Below are 19,571 nucleotides of genomic sequence, written 5' to 3' on the forward strand. Positions count from 1 at the left end.
AGAGGCCACAACAGTGGCCTCTCCCGTTGCGGAGCACAGGCTCTGGACGCGCAGGCTCAGTGGCCATGGCTCACGGGCCCAGCCGCTCTGCGGCATGTGGGATCTTCCCGGACTGGGGCACGAACCCGTGTCCCGTGCATCGGCAGGCGGACTCTCAACCACTGCGCCACCAGGGAAGCCCTAAATTTAATGATTTTTGAGTCAAAATTCCAAGGTGTCCCTTGCGTTGGGAGGGCAGTGGACTTTAGATTCAACCTGAAGTTCATTCGCTAAAGCATATTTGAACATTGGGCAAAAAGTCCTGGGAAAGCCGCCCTCACTTCTGAATGCCATTTTTCTCTGGGATTTGATTCTGAGTCTGGGCTCTTCCCTCCAGGGGCTGAGCAGACAGATGGTCAGTGAACCTGAGACCATTTTCACTCTCAGAAGAGCAGTGCAGTTGGAGAGTCCGAGTGAATCATGTTTTGTGTTTTCATTGGTTTCCACAAGAAGGGAGAGTTCCACATTTCTAAAACTCAGAATTCCACTTATTTCTTCCTCCCCGAAGCACTGCTGGACCCCCGCTCTCAGAGGATGACAAGCCGCAGAGCACAGCCCCCCAGGTGCCCGAGGCCTTCGACCCCATGGGGCCGGCCGGGCTGGGGAAGCCAGCACCCGGCCTCTCCCAGGGACCTGGGAAGGAAACCCTGGAGAGCGCGCTCATCGCCCTGGACTCGGAGAAGTAAGGCCTGGCGCTCCCTTCCTGCAGACTCCTCCCCTCCGTGTTCTCCTGCATGAGTCAGCCGCCGGCACTTCTGCGCGCGTCCTTGTCCCCCTGCGGCGCCTGGTGCTGGCCAGGGCCACACGTCCCCGCTGTCTGCGACCCCAGGGCCACGGCATTCCCAGGAGGTCGCTGAGGCCTTCCTTAGGTCTCCTGTTAGCATTGGTCATCAGGACCGTGCACCTTCTCTTCCGTTACTTTGGGAAACGATTGCAGGTTGTCATCCGTTCCACTAAGAGCAAAGTGATCCTCTGAAGGCATAGCGAGGACAGTCCTGGGAGGCTCTGGCACATGTTTCCCTGGACACGTTGACCGTGGCTCTGACCTCAGGACGTTAGGGCCAGTGCCACTCTGTGGCTCCTTGTCTCTGAAAGGAGAGTTTGGAGCAGGTGGCCCCTCGGTTGTCCCTGCGGCTCCCATTACTGCAGCCCACCTGTGGCTCTGCAGGAGGGCCCGGTGCACCGACCCATGACCCCACAGGAGTCCACTGGTCATGGGGTTCCACGATCAGGGCTCCGGCCAGGCCGCGCGGCTCCCTCCCTCAGAGCTTCACCTTCCTGTCTTGCTTCTCGGGAAGTTGTAGTGTTGGGACACGTTCCTGAGTCCCCACAGCTTTTTCTCTGTCCGCCTCCAGCCTGGTCTCTGGCCCTGGTCTTATGGTGACTGTCCAGTCCCCTGCCCTACTCACCGGGTCCAGACTCTGTACTGTGAAGAGGGTGGGTGTAGCTGGGTGTGACATGCTGCCTCCACCACCTCGGGGGTTCCTTGACCTCATGCTATAGAGAAGCAGCTCGCTCTGTGCCCTGCACAGAATGCAGAACCTCAGGAACCATTCTCGTGCTGTGGGTGAAGGAGATGCTCACTAATTTTGGTTATTTTTACTGTGAGATGCCTGGTGGGTGTGGCATCCTTGACCTTGAGGCTGGGCAGGTGGGCCCAACCCAGGTCTTCCCAGCCTGCAGGTGCCGCGCGCGTGTGCATGCGCGCGCGCGTGTGCCTGCGTGCGTGTGTGTGTGGCCTGTGCTCACTGCTGTCTTGTGCTCTCTCCGCAGACCCAAGAAGCTCCGCTTCCACCCGAAGCAGCTGTACTTCTCGGCCCGGCAAGGGGAGCTGCAGAAGGTGCTGCTCATGCTGGGTAGGTGGCCGTATCTGTTAACGTCTCTCGGTGACTGTCCACCGTGTCCCGCTCTGTCCGGTTTCTCTGGTTGGTGCACACGGGCTCCCCTGGTGTTCAGCCCGTTCACAGTGTTCATGCTCAGTCACGACAGTGGAAGTATTCTCTAGGAATTCCTCGTTTGTTTTTTTTTTTTGTACGGGTCTTACTTGTGGCGCATGGGATCTTTGTTGCATGTGGGCTCTTAGTTGCGGCATGTGGGATTTAGTTCCCTGACCAGGCATCGAACCTGGGGCCCTTGCACTGGGAGTGCAGAGTCTTAACCACTGGACCACCAAGGAAGTCCCAGGAATTCCCCATTTTTAAACAGGAATTAAGTATGTGATGATTAGATTAACAAGAGATGTCGACTCCATGAAAGCAGAGTTAGCCAGCTGGGCTGTTGTGCCGTGTGGATGGAGTTGGCGCCCTCGTGTGCAGGGTGCAGCCCACCTGGCACGTGTGTTTTCAGTGTGTACCTGCCTTTATGGGTTTTTAACACCTGAAAATGTACTGGTCGGGTCCTTCCCAGCTCCGTCTCCTGCGGAGCAAGGGACAGCGCTTTGATTCTGAGCTCACAGCGTAGGCTTGATTTCTCTGGCTTGAAAAGGCTGATTAAGAATTGTTTAACTTGACAGTAAGTCAAGAAAGAAGCTTAACAATTTGCTCTGAAAAAAAAAAAAAGGTTTTATTTTATGTTGACTGAAATGGCGATTTTAATCATTTTCCTCGTGGACCTTGTGCGATGCTGAGTTCACCTTGCCGGTCCGTGGTTGGCCTTGTAGCCCGTCTCCATTCCAGGCTGGGAGCTGTGCTCAGCAACCACCTTCCCTTTGGGCCTGTCCTGGGGGTCCTGCTCCCTGTGGAGCATCCATCCTGGGACCCTGCCACCCTCACGCTCGGGCCCAGGCCTGGGGACGGGAGAGACGGGGGAGCCCAGAGTTAGATGAGGGTGTCTAGGAGGAGCGCAGGTGCTGGGGGTATCTGACCACAGGCCTGCCTGTCGGTTCCACCTGGAGCCTTGCCAGCCCTTGCGCCATCCCGGGCTCTGGGGGCTGCACCTGCGGTAACTGGCACCTCCTGTTTGTTTGCAGTTGACGGGATCGACCCCAACTTCAAGATGGAGCACCAGAACAAGCGCTCGCCCCTGCATGCTGCGGCGGAGGCCGGCCATGTGGACATCTGTCACATGCTGATTCAGGTCAGATGCGGTCTTCTTGGGGCCACCAAAGCAAGACAGCCTGGCCTGGGTCCCGAGAGCCGGGCCGCCCAGTAGTGCCAGAGGCTCCCAGGCCCACCCGCCCTGGCTCTGCCCAGTGCCCTCAGCCCCTCTGCTGCCTCTCCTGCCAGTTACGCCGCCTCTGGAGATGATGCACTGCCATTCGGTGTTTGACTTGTTTTAGTTCGTTTGGGTTTTTAGTGTCACCGACTTCCTGGCGTGGGAGGGTTTAGCCCAGGCGTGCGCACATGCCTCCTCCTACCCCCCGCCCTGCAGTGAGAGCTTGCGTTCCGTGGTCATGTACATGTGTCCTGGACAGCCCCCGCCCCCCGCCGCCCCCCAGTCCACCCCGAGCAGACAGACTGGCCCTGTGTCATCTGGGAAGCACATCGTCCACTCTCGGTGCTGCTGCTCTCTGGGACATCCCTCCCCTGGCCCGTGTTGGGGCCCCTGTTTCCCGGAGGCCACCCTTAAGCCACGTGTTTATCTCTGGAGCCTTCAGGAAATTTCCTTTCACCCACGGGTCTGGAGTTTCCCCACAGCCCAGGTTCAGGTCTGGGAGATTTTCTGTCTGGGTTCCAGGTCCCTCCGCAAGCGCCTACGTTTACCTGCTGCAGCTTCTGGACTCACGCTCTGTCCCGCTTTTCTGGGCGGCGCTCTCGGCGTGACCCTCGGCTCCTCTCGGGGTCCCGTCTGTGCTGCCACGTTTTTCTGTAGCCTCTGGGTCTTCCCACAGTGTTTGGAAGCTTTATACTGGTCTGTTCATTCTGGTCTTTCTTATTTCAGGTTTCCCTCAAATGCCTGGTGGATCCTGTTTGTTTGTAAAGGAAGGGACTGAAATGCCGGTGGTGGGCTCTTGGCTGGGGCCCGTCAGCTGGAGGTTTTTGTGTCGGGTGGGCTTCGGCATGGCTCTGTGTCTGGAGAGGACCGTCCTGTGGGCATCTCTGTTGGGGCCCTGGACGGACACCCCCCTCCCCCAGGTCTCTTGTCTAGTCACAGCTGCTCTGTGTCACTGTCGGCCTAGAGTGTCTGCTTCATCCTCTTCTCACCTGTGCTGTGTGCACAGACTAAGATGTGATTGTATGAAGTGTGGAGCCTGCTTTTGCATTGGTGTTGTACAGTGGGGTTACCTGTTGGTTTAGATTTCTAACACCCGAGACCCATTTGTCAGACCCCTCCCAAGTTTGGCTCATGCCAGAGGCTCCGTTTGGACAGATCTCTTTAAGTAGCATGTAGCCAGCTTCTAAAAAGCTCTGTCTGACAGCCTTGGTATTTTAATAGGAATCTTCAATCTACTTATGCTTACTGTAACTTTTGACATTTAAAATTTATTTCTAATTTCTTATATTGTAGTTTTGATTCTCAGTCTCTTAAAACAAATTTTTTTTTTTTTTCCTCTCCTTTGCTGCCTTCTTTTGGATTGACTTTTGTTTTGTCTCATTTCCTTTCTCTTTATTTGCTTGGAAGTTATAGTCTTTGCTTTCTTGCCTCCAGAGGTCACTCTGTGATTCTAACAAGTGGCTGTTACTTGCTCAGTCTTGAGACAGAGGGAGGAGGAGGAGGGGGAGGAAGGACGAGGAAGGAGGGGGAAGAAGAGGAGGAGGGGGAAGGGGGGGGGGGAAGAGGGGGAGGGGGAGGGGGGGGGGGGGGGGAGGGGGGGAGGGGGAACAATTGATGGTCTTCTGACTTGATTCTTCCTTTGGAAAAGGTAGTTTCACACTCCTTTGAAAGAATCTATTCCCCCCACACCCCAACTTTTTTTTTTTTTAACATAAAAACATGTGTGAGATACATACAGAAAAATCATTGAAACGTAAACGTCTTGGTTAATGAATGGTTCTAAAGGGACATGGCCTGATCTGCTTGCCCCCCAGAAGCACCATGTGTCCCTCCCCTGTGGCAGCTCTCCTAGCCTGTGTTGTGACGATCAGGTGTGTGTGTTTCTGCGCGCTCACAGCCCCACAGAGGTCCTCAACCCCATGGCTCAGCTCTGTCCACTTGTAATCCTCACACAGTGTGAATTCCTTGTCTGCCTCTTTCATTCAAAGAGCAAAAGCCTAAGAGTCATTCACTGCTCTGCTGCCCCGTTTCCTGCTTCTCCCCACTGGCCGTGATAGTGGAAGACTGTCCGGGGCAAAGAACACAGGAGCTCTGTGTTCTGTTTTGCAGCTTCTTGTGAGTTGTAAGCTATTGCAGAATAAAACATGTATTTTGGAAAAAACCCAATGCTTTATACATCAGCAATCTTTATGACTCTGTACTGTCTGCCCGTAGCCTGGAGGCGTGACCGTCTGACATCACTTCAGATTAGATTGTCAGCCTGGTGGTTAATTTGGTGACCCAGGCTGCAGACTCCCCGACTTGGGGGCTGTGCTCTTGTGTCCTTTTCTCCCCTAGAACCCATCCGACGTGGGACGGATTTCCTTTGCTTTGCCCCGAATCCGAGGGTATTGTTTCTTGGAGGCGCAGCTTTGGTGGGTGCCCACCTCATGTGCCCCCAGAGGGGCTCTGGCCCTGGCCCCAGGCAGCAGGCACCCTCGCTCATGCTTGGGGTCAGTGGAGGAGCACCTGTGAGGAGTGGTTTGGGTATTTCCCGGTCTGTTTAATTTTCATGCCAAGGTCTCGCTGAAAACAGCTCCATCCAGGCAACTGCGGCACAGTGGCCCTGCCACAGGTGGACACTTAATTTAAATAACAACATTAAATGAAACCCCAGCAGGACGCATTCTGGGGCGCTCGGGTGCACGTCCGGTGTGCGGGGGCACGAGGTCAGGGGCAGCTGTGCTGGTCGCCGCCACTGACACCCTCCGGTACCCTTGGCCAGCCCCAACCTTTGGCCGGCACCAGGCACACCCGTGGTCAGAGTGACCTGCCGCGCGGCTCTCTGGGCCCGGGCCTGGGTGTGTCCCCACTTGTGGTCACTGCTTTGGCTTCTCCTACCTGGGCCTCCATCTGCTCGCCGACTCTGTCGCCATCCTGTCCCTCCGTGTTCGTGTTTGCTTGCATCTGGGGTCCATCTCGCCTGCTTTGCTTTTGCCTGCTCTGCAGGCTGTGAGCCCAGGAGGCATCTACTAATAGGAAAAGGTACGTTTTCTAGCAGTCATGGGCCCAGAGGAGAGGGACAGAGCGACAACCACTGCCCTGCCCCCTGGGAGCCCAGGACGTGCCGTGGGCTGTGCTCGCCCCGCACCTCCTGGGCCCTCTGTTCCCTCTGGGTGGAGGCCCTCCTTCCACCTCCCTCTGTGTCTCAGATCTCTCTGCGTTGTCTCCTGGCCACCCCTGCCTCTTCCTGGTGACGATCACTAGCCTTTGGGCTGACTTCCCAGGTGTGGTCCTGGGTTGCCCACATGTCCCTGTGCGGGGCCTCCGTGCTGGTGGGTGGGGCCGTCACTGGCCGGCACAGGTTTCAGACAAGCACACCGAGCAGCCGTCCTCACACTCTACCTGGGTGTCGGGTGGGAGGGCCTGGCCCTCCGACGCCGACCCTCTGCAGCGTGCGGCCCATGGCTCTGCTCTTGGTCATCTCTCAGATGTGGGCCCTGTCGGGGGCTGCCTGGCCTGTGGGCCCCTCCCTTCCGGGCCAACCCCCGGGCAGGCTTGCGGCCCGGGCTCTCGCACCCCTGGGTGTTCAGGGTGGTTTGGGGGTGGGGGGGGTCTTGCCAAGTGTGTGCACCCAGTCACAGGTGGCGTCTGGCCTTTCACCGGCAGAGGGCACGTCCTGGCCTGTGCAGCCTGGCAGAGCATGGCCGACCCCACGCTGGCCTCGTTAAGCGCTACGCAGACCCCCACCCACCCCGCACCTTTATCTCGTGTGGTTTTCCAAGTTTCGTTGTTAAAGTTAGCTGCTGTGGAATCCTGGCTCTACCTTGCGCTCAGGTTGGGCCATCTGACCTGTGTCCCCCACTCGTCTCCTACCTGGATGCCCCTGCTCTCTGACGTTAGCTCTGCTCCATGGGAACAGCCGAGTCTCCTTCACCATCCCTGACCACCTCAGTTCCCCTGGCTTTCCATGTGTACCATTCTAGGTCTATTTTTAAATTTCTTACTAAACTGGGTTACTTTTGTTTTTTAATTGCTAGTAGTAAAAACGATACTGTTTTCAGCCTTATAAGTATTAGCTCTTTTAAAATGTTCAAACACTTGCTTTGCTGTTAGTGGAAAACCCACTTTAAGGTTGGGCGTTTCAGTTTCAAACAGACGATTTACCCAAGCATACCTCCTGGCTCGTTGGTTTCCAAGTACACACTCCATTGGAAAATGCATCCTGGGAATGAGTTTTTCTTCAGTTTGTTTTGGCAGGTGTTTAGAACAGCCAGAGACAGAGGTCTCTGAGGCCCCTGAGCTGGGGCCCCACGGTCCCTGCAGGCTGGGCCACCGCCTGCCTCCTGTCCCTGCCTTGCTGAGTCCCCTTCAGCACCCCTTCTTTGTCTGTTCTGGGGTCTCACCTTCTTTCTTATTTCTAAAAGTGCTGTTACTAACGTTACTGTAAGCATTTCTACCCAATTAGCTTAGAAATGAAATGCTCTTCTTGAACTAAAGTTTTGATAGTTACAGAATAACCATGTCTCTGAATTCTGCTTTGGAAGATTCAGGCTTAGTCGATAGAAAGACTTAATGTAGCCCCTGAGATCCCTCTGTTTCCAAGTGCTGAGCCTGGGAAATGTTTCCTCACTGGGTGTGGCTGCGGTGGCAGCTCTCACACCTGAGCTGTCCCTTTTTTCACCAGGCGGGCGCCAACATCGACACCTGCTCAGAGGACCAGAGGACCCCGCTGATGGAGGCGGCAGAAAACAACCACTTAGACGCGGTGAAGTACCTCATCAAGGCCGGGGCCCTCGTGGATCCGAAGGTACTCACTGCTCAGAAGCACACCCCTGTTTCATGTAGAAGCTCCTCGTGAAGAGGAACAGGGCCGGTTCCTTGCTGGAACGTCTTCAGAAATTGGTAGCCGCCAAGCATCCACCGGGTTGTCTGGAAGTAGGTAGTTCACCTTACTTGGTTACCGGTTTATTTGTGGAAAATACTAGTGAGCACTGGATCCACTATGCCTGACGGTAGTCAAGCATCTGATAGGGAGTTTGTGTGCAGAGGTGTTCAGCTTCCTTCTTTGGATAGGCACACCTTCTCTCTTCTGTCTTCAGTTTGGAGCAGTTAGGCAAGAAAGAGAAATAGAAGGCATCCAGATTGGAAAGGGGGAAGAAAAATGATCTCTGTTCACAGATGACAGGATCTTATATGTAAAAAATCATAAAGAATCCACACAAAATATTGTTAGTACTAATAAATACATTCAGGAAAGTTGTAAGATACCAAATCAGTACAGAAATGTCAGTTGTATTTCTATACACTTGTGATGAACTATCCGAAAAGGAAATAAGAAAACAATTCCACTTACAATAGCATTGAGAAGAATAAAATACTTAGGAATAAACTTAACGGAGGAAGCGAAAGATTTGTACACTAAAAAATGCTGAAAGAAATTAAAGAAGACACAGATAAATGGAAATTATCTGGTGTTCATGGATTGGAAGAAGACAGTACGTTCATCCCTCAGTATCTGTGGGGGATTGATGCCAGGACCACTGCAGACAGCAACCCGCCGATGCGCGAGTCCCTTAATAGTACAGCCAGCCCTCCACATCCGTGGGTTCTGAGTGCCGAGTGTGTTGTTAAAATGCCATTGCTACCGAGAACGACCTGCAGATTCAGTGCAATCCCTATCAGAATCCCAATGCCTTTTTTTTACAGCTTATAGAAAAACCCATCCTAAAATTCATAGGGAACCTCAAGGGACCCTGAACAACCAAAACAATCCTGCAAAAGAACAAAGCTGGAGGCCTCACACTTCCTGACTTCAAAACTTATGACAGGGGCTTCCCTGGTGCCGCAGTGGTTGAGAGTCCGCCTGCCGATGCAGGGGACATGGGTTCGTGCCCTGGTCTGGGAAGATCCCACATGCCGCGGAGCGGCTGGGCCGGGGAGCCATGGCCACTGAGCCTGCGCGTCCAGAGCCTGTGCTCCACAACGGGAGAGGCCACAACAGTGAGAGGCCCGTGTACCACAAAACAAAACAAAACAAACTTATGACAGAGCTGCAGTAATCAAAACCATGCGGTACCAGCCTAGAGACAGACGTATAGAACAGTGAATAGAGTGCCCAGAAATAAACCCTCGCAGATACGATCAAGTGATTAATGTTAAGGGGGCCCAGAGCATCCAATGGCAGGAGAGGGCGTCTTTTCACAAGTGCTGGGAAAACTGGACTTCCACATGCAGAAGGATGAGGTTACAGTGTATTCAGAAATTATCTCAAAGGGGATCAAAGACCTAAACTTAGAGCTAAAATCGTAAAACTCTTGGAAGAAAACAGGAAAATCTGTATGACATTGGATTTGGCAATCATTTCTTGGGTATGACACCAAAAGCACAGACAATAAAAGGAAAAACTAGGTAACTTAAACTTCATCAAAATTTATAAACTTTTGTCCATCAAAGGACACTATTCAAGAGAGTGAAGAGGCAACCCACAGAAGGGGAAGATATTCATAAATTCTGTATCTGATAGGGCTTTACTATCCAGAATGTATTGACAAGTCCTACCACTCAATAACAAACTCTAGCCCAGCTCAAAAATGGGCAGAGTGTGAGTAGACATTTCTCCAGAGAAGATATTTGAATGGCCAGTTAGCACGTGAAAAGATGTTCAACATCATTAGTCATTAGGGAAATGCAGTCAAAACCATGGTGAGACCCTTAGGACACCTATTATCTAAAAATCAGAAAATAAGTGCTAGCAAAGATGTGGAGAAATTGGAATTCTCATATATTGCTGGTGAAAATGTAACATGATGCAGTTAACTGTGGAAAGCAGTTTGGTGGCTCCTCAAACAGTTAAACATAGAATTACTATATGATCCAGCAATTCCAATCCAGGGTATGTACCCAAAGAAACAGGAAGCACGGACACGGACAGGTATGTACACACCTTGTTCACAGCATTGTTTACAGTAACTAAAAGGTGGAAGCAACCCAGTGTCCATTGACGGGTGATGGATAAGCCAGATGTGGTCCATCCATATGATGGAGTGCTATTCAGCCTTACTTCAAAAAGGAAAGAAATTCTGACAAAGGCTGCAACACAGGCGAACTTGAGAACGTTATGCTGAGTGAAAGAAGCCAGACACAGAAGGACGAATATTGTATGATTCCACTTATGTGCGGAACCTGGGACAGGCAGATTTAGAGACTGAAAGTAGATTGGAGGTTACCCGGGGTGAGGGGGGGATAGTGTTGCTGAGTGGTGACCGAGCTTCTGCCTGGGCTGATGGACAGGCTTTGAGAATAGAGTGTGGTGATGGTACAGCTCTGTGAAAGCAATTCATGTTGCCACTGACTCACTCTAAAATGGTTAAAAGGGCAAGTTTTATGTCATATATACACACACGCAATAACAATAAAAATGCTAAATCCCACAGCCCTTCAAATTAATACACATTTTTTCCAACAAAAAAATGATCGTCTGTTCATACTAATTTATCAACTCCTTGTTCCCATCAAATTAACTTCTCACTCGTTTTTCTATGTCATTAAATATTCTATAACATTATTTCAAGTGGCTGTGTTGTATTTCATGAAACAATTTGTGTCATTTTTTTAGATTTGCTGATTGTTTAATATTTATGTTATTTTCAGTTTTTATTGTACAGAATGCTTCAACAGACATTTCATAGCTAAATCTTTGCACGTTTGATTTCTTTAAGACAGATTTCTGGGTGTGTGTGTGGAATTGCTAGATCAAAATATATAATCATTTCTAAGGCTTTTGATCCCTGTCTCTGAATTGCATCCGGGAGTGTCTGAGCGCTCGTTTCCCTGTGCTCTTACAAGTGCCGATCTTTTGATCCCTGTCTCTGAATTGCATCCGGGAGTGTCTGAGCGCTCGTTTCCCTGTGCTCTTACAGGTGCCGAGCATTACAGTTAAAAAAAATTAACAATTTGATATGCAAAAATGATTATTTTTTTTTACTATTTTAATTTGCTTCTCTCAAAGTGAACTTTTTTTGTATATAGTTATTTACATTTGTTGTGAATATTTTTTCAAGCTGGTATTTAGTCCTTTGCTTTTGGTGGTTTTTGAGATCTGGAAACCTTTAGTTTTTCTATGACTATCTATAGATAACTGTTATTAATCCTCTCCGTTAGGATGGGTGGGTGAGTTCTGCCCAGTTCTCGGCCAGGGGACGATTTCCCAGCCTCGTCACAGGAGCCAGCGCCCAAGCAAAGCACCACTGAAGAGGCAAGAGGTCAGTGTTCAGGGCTTTACAGAAGCAGCTGGAGCCTGCAGGACAAGTGATTGGAGGAGGTCTGGAGTAGACAGTTCACCGATGAGCTTGTTAGCAGCACTCTGGGTGCTGTAGAAGAAAGGGTCCTTGAAATCCAAGACCAATCAGAGAAACCATTCTGTCTGAAAAGCAGACTGTAGGACAACATTGAGCTGTCTGATGTGTAATTGGAGTCCCAGAAAGGAGAGAAAACCCAGTGGAAAAAAATTTATTGAAGGAAAAATGGTCATAAATTTCCCAAATTTGGTGAAAAATAACCTACAGATTCAAGAAACTCAGCAGACCCCAAGCTGGATAAATACTAAGGCTGCCACACCTAAATACATCATGTTAAACTGTCGAAAACCTTAACACAGCCCCAGAAAAAACACACAATACGTGTAAGCGAACATTACGAAAATTTGCCAACTTTGCATTTGAAACGACGGAGGCCAGGAGACAATGGAGTGATATTCTTATTGTGCTAAAAGGGAAGAAAAAAAACTCAAAAAACTTGTCAGCCCAGAATGCTACAGCCAGTAAAAGCGTCCTTCAGAAAGCACTTGTGAAATAAAACATTTTCAGGTACACAAAAGCTGATAGGACTTACCAGCAGGTTTACACTAAAGCTTGTGGGAGGAAAATCCCGTTCTTGGGGAATGAAAATACTAGAAATGGTAAATACTTGTTTTCTTTAAGTTTCTTAAAAGACAAAGGCTGCTTAAAGCAAGAAGAATATTGTAAGATGGAGTTTACACAAACTTGGAAGTAAGACAGGACAGCGGGAGCACAGGGGGAGCCAGTGGTGGATGTGAGCAGGGTCCTCGGGTTTTAGTTCTTTCCTGGGAGGGAATAAGTACTGACCTAAGTGGATTGGGAAGTTGAAGCTTGTGAGCCCTACAGAACATTAAGGCAATAATTTCAAAGAAGTATAGCTTTCAGGAAAACTTTTTAAAAAGCTAGTAGAAGAAGTAAAACGGAATGTTAAAAAATACTTGTGTAACTAAAAAGCAGGAAAAGAGGAATAGAAACAGGTAGGACAAATAGGAAGGTGGTCATCTAACCCTAAAACCGTGTCGTAATTACATCCAGTGTCAGAGGACGAAGCCCTCCAGCCAAGGGCAGACGTTTGTCTGAGCCAGTGAGCAGGCGAGGACCAGCTCTGCTTCCCTGGAGAACACACGCTAACACGCGGACCAGGCTTGAGTGAGCAGGGTCAGGGCACACGTCAGGCACGTGGCAAACAGAAGAATCAAACACAAAAGGCAAAATTACAGAACTTTTGGAGGTTAAGAGGGAAGATTAGCTTTGTGATTCCAGCGTCGGGAAAGATTTCTTCAACAAGACAAAAGTACAAAAATGATTGATAAAGTCAAATGCATTAGAATTCAGAATTTCTGGTCAACAAAAGATGTCACAAGGTACATGACGGGCAGCTACAACCGGGAAAGGGTTTTGCAGCCAGAGGGCATCAGGGCCTCCTACAGATAAAAGAAAGTAACCGGAAGCAATGGGTGAGGAAGGTGACCAGGCAGTTCCCTGGAGAGGAGATGTGTGACCGGGATATGCCGGGAAGGCGCCTGCCTTTCAAGCCCCCAAGACACCCCATTCCCTGGCCGTAGAATCCCGTGAAGCCCACAGCTGAGCCCACCTGGGGGAGCAGCACACGCGTGTCATTGTTGGGGGGGGGGTCTCGGTGTTGGGGGACCCCGTGGGCAACTCTTGCATGAGGAATCCGGGAAACGTATTGCAATGTTTGGTGAATATTGGTGAAAAACGAGTCTTCCTCGACCAAATGCACAAACTGGGCTAGTTTTACATCAGTTGACATAAGTGAACTAGTGCTATGTGTTCTCTACAAAGTGAAATCTCCAAACCATAATGTTGAACTAAATATGAATTGCAGACAGGTATATGATATGTTATTTACAGACAATTTAAAAACATAAAACCGTCATTTGTGGATACATACACATGTAGCAAAAGTATCAAGAGCGGTGTCAGCATAATAGCCGTTGCATTCAGACTGGCGATCTGGAAGGAACCTTTTTGTTGAGATGGTTCAGTTAACGTGGCACCCTTAGTGTCCTTGAGAAGATGGAGCTAAAAGCCATCTAGGAGGTGTGCCCGGCGGCCAGCGGACGCAACCTGGAGGTGGTCAGCCGCAGTGACGAGTGTCAGGCTGCACGGCGAGCTTGCCCCATCACGCTGTGATTTCTCGGGACCTAAATGCATTTGTGTTGCAGGACGCAGAGGGCTCCACCTGTTTGCACCTGGCTGCCAAGAAAGGTCACTATGATGTGGTCCAGTACCTGCTGTCCAATGGGCAGATGGACGTCAACTGTCAGGTAAACCACCTCCTCCACTCGTGACGGCACCTGACGGGCTGGCCAGAGGTGTGGTCCTCCTTCGTGGTGATCCTGGCCCCTTCCACCCTCCGAGGCACCCCACCCCCCACCCCTGCCGGGTCCTGGAAGGCCTGGCCTCATCCTCCGCCCCCGTCCACCTCCCTCCTGGCCTGCCCACTGGCCGCTCGCCAAGCTCTGTGCCGCTGCCCAGCTGCAGGCTTGTCCTGAGGTGTCCGCCTGGGCTGCCCTGGTCTCCATGTGGCCTGTGTTCAGATGCTGCTACTTGAGCAGGGTCTCTGGCCTCCTGTGTGCCGTGCCACCTCCGTGGCAGCTCGTCGTCCCTCCCAGCACTGGCCACTGTTGGACATTCCACCTCCTTCCCTGTGTGTTTGCTTCTTGTCCACCTGCTGTCAGGACCCCGGTGCGGTGTTTGTGTAACCTGCAGTGCCTGGTTACAGAGCAGGTCCTGTGCGTGTCTGCTGAGCGAGTGAGTGGCTGGGGAGAGCCAATGAGGGTGGGGCCTTCTAACTCACCAGGGGCCCCTCCTGTCCTCCGAGACCCCCTTCCGCTCCCTAGGACCCCGCCCGCCCATGACTTGAAGCTCTGGGATGACCATCTCCCATCACAGGCACCCCCCCCCATCTTCTGGCCCAGCTATTGCTGCTAACCCAGCTCACGTGCCCACCACCCTGGCTGTGAGAGCCTCCCAGACGGACCAGAAATGCAGCTCCCTGCAGTGTGGTTTCTCCAACCTCTGTTCTAGTGGGGTCCACGGGCCCCCTTCCCCTGTTTTGGTTTTTTATCTCCCACTCGGTCGGGTTTTGTGAGTTTCTCCCCCCAGGCTGGGCTGTGTTGCCCCTGCCGTGTCCCCAGTGCCCATGGTAGGCCTGCAGGGACCATCTCGCTTTAGTCATGGAGGCCGTGTGCATCCACCAGGAAAATGTGGCGACTGGAAAGTGGAGAATGTTGTGCTAGAGTGTTTGCAGAGTAGGAACTGGCACCGTAATACTCGTTTCCTAAGAGTCGCCTCCGGGGTGGAGCAGCACACAGCCAGCTCATCACAGCCATGGTCCAGCCTGCAGGGGGTTCAGCCCCGGTGAGCTTCTGCTCCGGCCCTTAAAGAAGAGGCTGGGACTTTTCATGGCCTCCATTCATCTCTGGGCCTGATGTCCATCCGTCTGTCTGTCTGTAGTTCTTGGCTGTTGCTCCTGCTTCGTGCGTGGAGTCTGTCCTGGGACCAGAAGGGTGGGCAGGTGCGTCCCGGTCAGTGCTTCCCGCCAGCCGGGCACGGACTCTGCAGCTGGGTCTGCTCCGTGGCCTTCAGGCCTTTTTCTTAGGTGACTCTGTCACGTGCGCACAGGTGTGTCGAGTTGCCCGGTGGGCCCTGCCTGCTTGCTGAGATCCCCAGGCAGCGCTCTGAGCCTCAGTTTCCTCCAACAAAATGGGGACTCAGGCTGGCTCCCGCCCCCTGGGGCCTCCTTGCAGGTCCCGAGTGATGAGTTGCCTCACGTCTTGTGTCTCTAGGAGCTGTGTGGATGTTTGTTTGTTTCTTTTGAAATTAGGATGATGGCGGCTGGACGCCCATGATTTGGGCCACTGAGTATAAGCACGTGGACCTTGTGAAACTGCTGCTGTCCAAGGGGTCTGACATCAACATCCGGGACAACGTGAGTCTCCCCCGGGAGGCGGACCCTGGAGGACTGGGGACGGGTGTGTTGGGTGGCAGCGTCCTAGCACCTGCCTGTGGCTCTGACCTCTTCCCATTGAGTCGCCAGCCATGTGTTGACCCAGCGCGGTTTCCAGTGGTTATTTTGTGTGTCAGCCAGCTGCTGGATGTGAACCGAGGGGCACAGTTCCCTGAGACCTGCCCCTCGGGCAGAGCTGCATTTTTGGAGGTCTTTAGAGACACTGACTCCCATGTCTGTGGTGACGTCCGAGGCCCCAGGGCTCACCCCACTCCTGGGCCAAGGTCGGGGGACTCGCCAGTCCCTCTGAGCACAGCCTTCTGCTGTGTATCAGTGGAGCTGTTTGGTCACAGGCAGCACCAGGCGCATCTGATGAACTCAAAGGGGAATTTCTCGGGCGGGCTTCAGGGACCCACAGAACCGGTGCGGTGGTAGGGCTGGCAGAGTTGGGGGGCTGCTCTGGCACAAGCCCCTGTGCTGCTTCCCAGGCGGAGGGACAGGGCTCCTGGGACACAGACAGGGTGTGGCCTGTGGAGCTGTGTCCACCTTTATAGCGTTACCCAAGCCATAAGTAGGAAGCCTAGCCACACGCTCGTTAAACTGATACTGGAATAAGGAAGGAAGGCATGCCCACCCCCCAGTTCGGAGCCCTTAGTGGACTGTTTGAAGAAAGGATGGGAGCAGTGGCTGGTCGGTCCTCCTGGCTGCTCCACGTGAGGACCCTCCCACACCCAGGAAACAGGAGCAGCAGCTCCCAGCCGAGGGCCAGGCACAGCTGGTTGGGGACGTCTTTGCCGACTCCACAGAGCTGGGCCCTGGGACATTAGAGCAGCTGAGGGCCGGGAAACCCTGGGGGCTTCAGGTGAGGGTGGCGCGGAGGGAGGCGACAAGGTCCGGGGAAGCTACAGCACACGGCAGTCACGCTCTGCCTTGTTCCTCGAGGGATGGGGTCGTGGTTTGGAGCAGCCTCGGCCCTGGGTGCTTGGGTGGGACTGGACCGTCTGGGCACATGGGCAGCGCGCGGCCTCGCAGCATCCAGCAGTGTAGGCTCTGGTCGTTCTGAGGGGTTGGAAGAACTGATTGAGTCGTGTGTTTGTTATTTATATGATGAAACAGCGTCATTGTTTTATTTCAGTAGCTTCATTGAAGTATGAGTGGCAGACTGTGCTATAAAGTGTACAGTTAGATAAATTCTAACCCCAGCCACCATCACACAACCAGGACAGTGGATGTCACTTACCCCTCGGTTTCCTCCTGTGCCTCCTAACCAGCCCCCCTTAACCAGACGTGACCAGCCCGCCTGCTTCCTGTCGCGGCCTCGCTTCTTGTAGTCCCATCCGAGCGTGGGCCCCCCTCCCTTTCTGTTGCTGCGAGAGGCCGTCCGCTTGCTTGTCCTGCGCCTGTGGATCATGGCCGGGCTCCCTGGTGGGGCTGTGGCCTTCCTGCTCAGGCGCTGCCACTCCTGTGGGTGCAGCCGTTTCCAGGGTAGGAGGGTCTGGTTCCTTTCCGGTGTCCCCAGCACTTAATGTAGTCGGCCTTATCTTCTTTGGTGAAGGGTCTGTTCAGGTCTTTTGCTCATTTATTACTGGATTGTTTGTCTTCTTATTCTCTAGTTTGGAGAGTTTTTGTGTATTCTGGATACAAGTCCTTTACCAGATAATGTGTTTCATAAATCCTAACCATTGTCTTTGGAGGAGCACATGTTTCTAATTTTGGTGAAGTCCAGTTTATCAGTTATTTTTTGTATGAATCCTGTGAAATCACTGCCAAACCCATGACCCTAGAGACTCTCTGTGTTTTCGATCGCAGTTCCTTAGGTTTAGGTGTTAATGTCCATACGTGGTGTGAGGTAGGGATCAGGCTCTTTCTTCTGGTGTGTGGACCTCTAGCTACTCCAGCAGTGTGTTTAGAAAGCAGCCTTTCTCCCTAGATTGGCTTTGCCCTGTGGCCGGACTCAGTCCTCTGGGCCTTGACCTGGGGTCTGCCTTAGTGCTGGGGTCGTGCTCTCTTGTTGAAGGCAGCTTCAGGACCTGTAAGGAGAACCTTCCAGTATTAGCTTCCATTTCTCCCTCCCCAGCTTTATGCTGTTCCTCTCGTGCATTTTACTAAATAAACACCACAGTAGTGTTGTTTATTTAAACAACGGTGACCTTTGGAAAAGGCTATAATAATCCTGGCGTGTCAGCTCCCGTGGTCACCTCTTCCTCAGGTCCGTCCATCCACTGCTGTTTGCTTCTGTGCGTCTCATGTTCGTTAGCATTTCCTGCTGTGCTGGGCGGCTTGTGATGGATTCTTTCAGCTTTTCAATGCCTGTGAAGTCCTTATTTTCCTTCACTTTTTTTTTTAAAATTATTTTTGGCTGCATTGGGTCTTTGTTGCTGCGCGCGGGCTTCCTCTAGTTGTGGAGAGGGGGGGCTACTCTTTGTTGTGGTGCGCGGGCTTCTCATTATGGTGCTTCTCTTGTTGCGGAGCACAGGCTCTAGGCGCATGGGCTTCAGTAGCTGTGTCATGTGAGCTCAGTAGTTGTGGCTCACGGACTCTAGAGCGCAGGCTCAGTAGTTGTGGCGCACGGGCTTAGTTGCTCCATGGCGTGTGGGTTCTTCCTGGACCAGGGCTCAAACCTGTGTCCCCTGCATTGGCAGGTGGATTCCCAACCACTTCGCCACCAAGGAAGCCCTTTTCCTTCACTTTTGAAAGGTATTTTGCTGGATATAGAATTGTAACTTGACAGTTTTTAATTTCAGTACCTGAAACATCCTGCTTTCCTGAGTTCTCACTCGATGCATTTCTAGTGAGAAAGTCCTGGTGGCATCCTTGTCTTCATTTCTCTGTATGTACCACGTCTTTTTTCTTTCAGGTGCTTTTAAGATTGTCTCTTTATCACTGGAGTTCAGCAGTTTGATTATGAGGTGGCTGGTGCTATGTGTGTGCACATGTGCGCTTAGGCTTCGTGGAGCCCCTTGGGTCTGTGGGTGTGGGGTTTTATCAAGCTGGAGATTTCCTAGTCATTTTTTCCAGTGCTGCTTCTGCCCCTACTCCACTTCTCGAGGCCCCAGGTCCACATGTGCAAGGGTCTTGAAGTTGTTCCACGGCTCACTGAAGCGCTTTTCATTTTCTGAAATTATTTTTACACTCTGGATTTCTGCTCAGCTGGTTTTATTGCTCTGTGTTCAAGCTCACTAGCCTTTTCCTCCACAGCGTCTGTTATGCTGTTAATTCCATCCGGCGTGCTTTCACGTCAGTCGTCATGGTTTTCAGTTCTGAACATTCTGCTTGGGTCTTCTTGGTATTTTCTGAAATGTGTCTCTCCTGAACACACAGTTATTCCAGCTGCTTTGATGCCTTCGTTTGCTGGTCTGTGTCAGTTCTGGGTTTGATTCGTTGGTTTTGCTCCTCATTGTGGGTCATGTTTCCTGCATCTTTGCACTCCTGGTAACCTTGCGCTGGACACGAGACGTTGCGAATTTACCTTGCTGGGAATTTCTGTGTTCCTGGAACTGTCGTGAGCCTTACTCTGGGTGCAGCAAAGTGACCTAGGAATGGTCTGGTCATTTTGGGTTTCACTTTCTAGGTTTGTTAGGTGGTCTGAGCAGGCCTCGGCCCGAGGCTGCTCATCCCTCCTGTGTGGGGCCAGTGCTGAGCCCTCTACACCTGGCCTCAGGGGTGTGTCCTCCTGGAGGTCCAGGTTTGGAACGTACAGCCCTCCAGAGGCCTCTTTCCCAGCCCCACAGCCTGCTCTGCAGCCCTGGCTGCCCTGGCCTGGAGCCCGAGAGGAACAGTGAGCAGGTGGCCACAGGCCCCCTTTTGCTCCTCTCGGGGGCTCAGCCTTTCACTGCCTGGTGTCCAGTTCTTCCCTTGCTCCTCTCAGGGGGGCAGCCTTTCACTGCCTGGTGTCCAGTTCTTCCCTTGCTCCTCTTGGGGGCACAGCCTTCCACTGCCTGGTGTCCAGTTCTTGAAAACTGTTATTGCACACGTTTTGACTGTTCTGTCTTACTCTGGTACTTTCAGGTGTGGAGGGGGGTAAACCCAGTGTGGTCCCTCTTGCCCCGTCTTTGCTGGAAGCCCCATCAGACGTGTAGGCCTGT

General features: G+C 52.1%; 1 protein-coding gene across 9 annotated transcripts in view; it reads left to right on the plus strand.

Moving 5' to 3' along the window:
• Positions 1–19,571, plus strand: part of EHMT1 (euchromatic histone lysine methyltransferase 1) — a 144,901-nt gene that overhangs the window by 107,111 nt on the left and 18,219 nt on the right. For 7 of the 9 annotated variants that reach the window (XM_029202896.1, XM_029202900.1, XM_029202895.1 and 4 more), the window contains 6 exons: positions 548–721; positions 1,813–1,895; positions 3,008–3,114; positions 7,859–7,981; positions 13,700–13,801; positions 15,364–15,468. In XM_029202896.1, coding sequence (XP_029058729.1) covers positions 548–721; positions 1,813–1,895; positions 3,008–3,114; positions 7,859–7,981; positions 13,700–13,801; positions 15,364–15,468 — 694 coding nt within the window. Of the gene's footprint in view, positions 1–547; positions 722–1,812; positions 1,896–3,007; positions 3,115–7,858; positions 7,982–11,334; positions 12,013–13,699; positions 13,802–15,363; positions 15,469–19,571 lie in introns of those variants that run through there. The other 2 variants (XM_029202904.1, XM_029202903.1) reach the window with 2 other exon arrangements.

The sequence above is a fragment of the Monodon monoceros genome, unplaced genomic scaffold (assembly GCF_005190385.1).
Source record: "Monodon monoceros isolate NGI ecotype Baffin Bay Population unplaced genomic scaffold, NGI_Narwhal_1 Super_Scaffold_5, whole genome shotgun sequence".
Lineage (NCBI taxonomy): Eukaryota > Metazoa > Chordata > Mammalia > Artiodactyla > Monodontidae > Monodon > Monodon monoceros.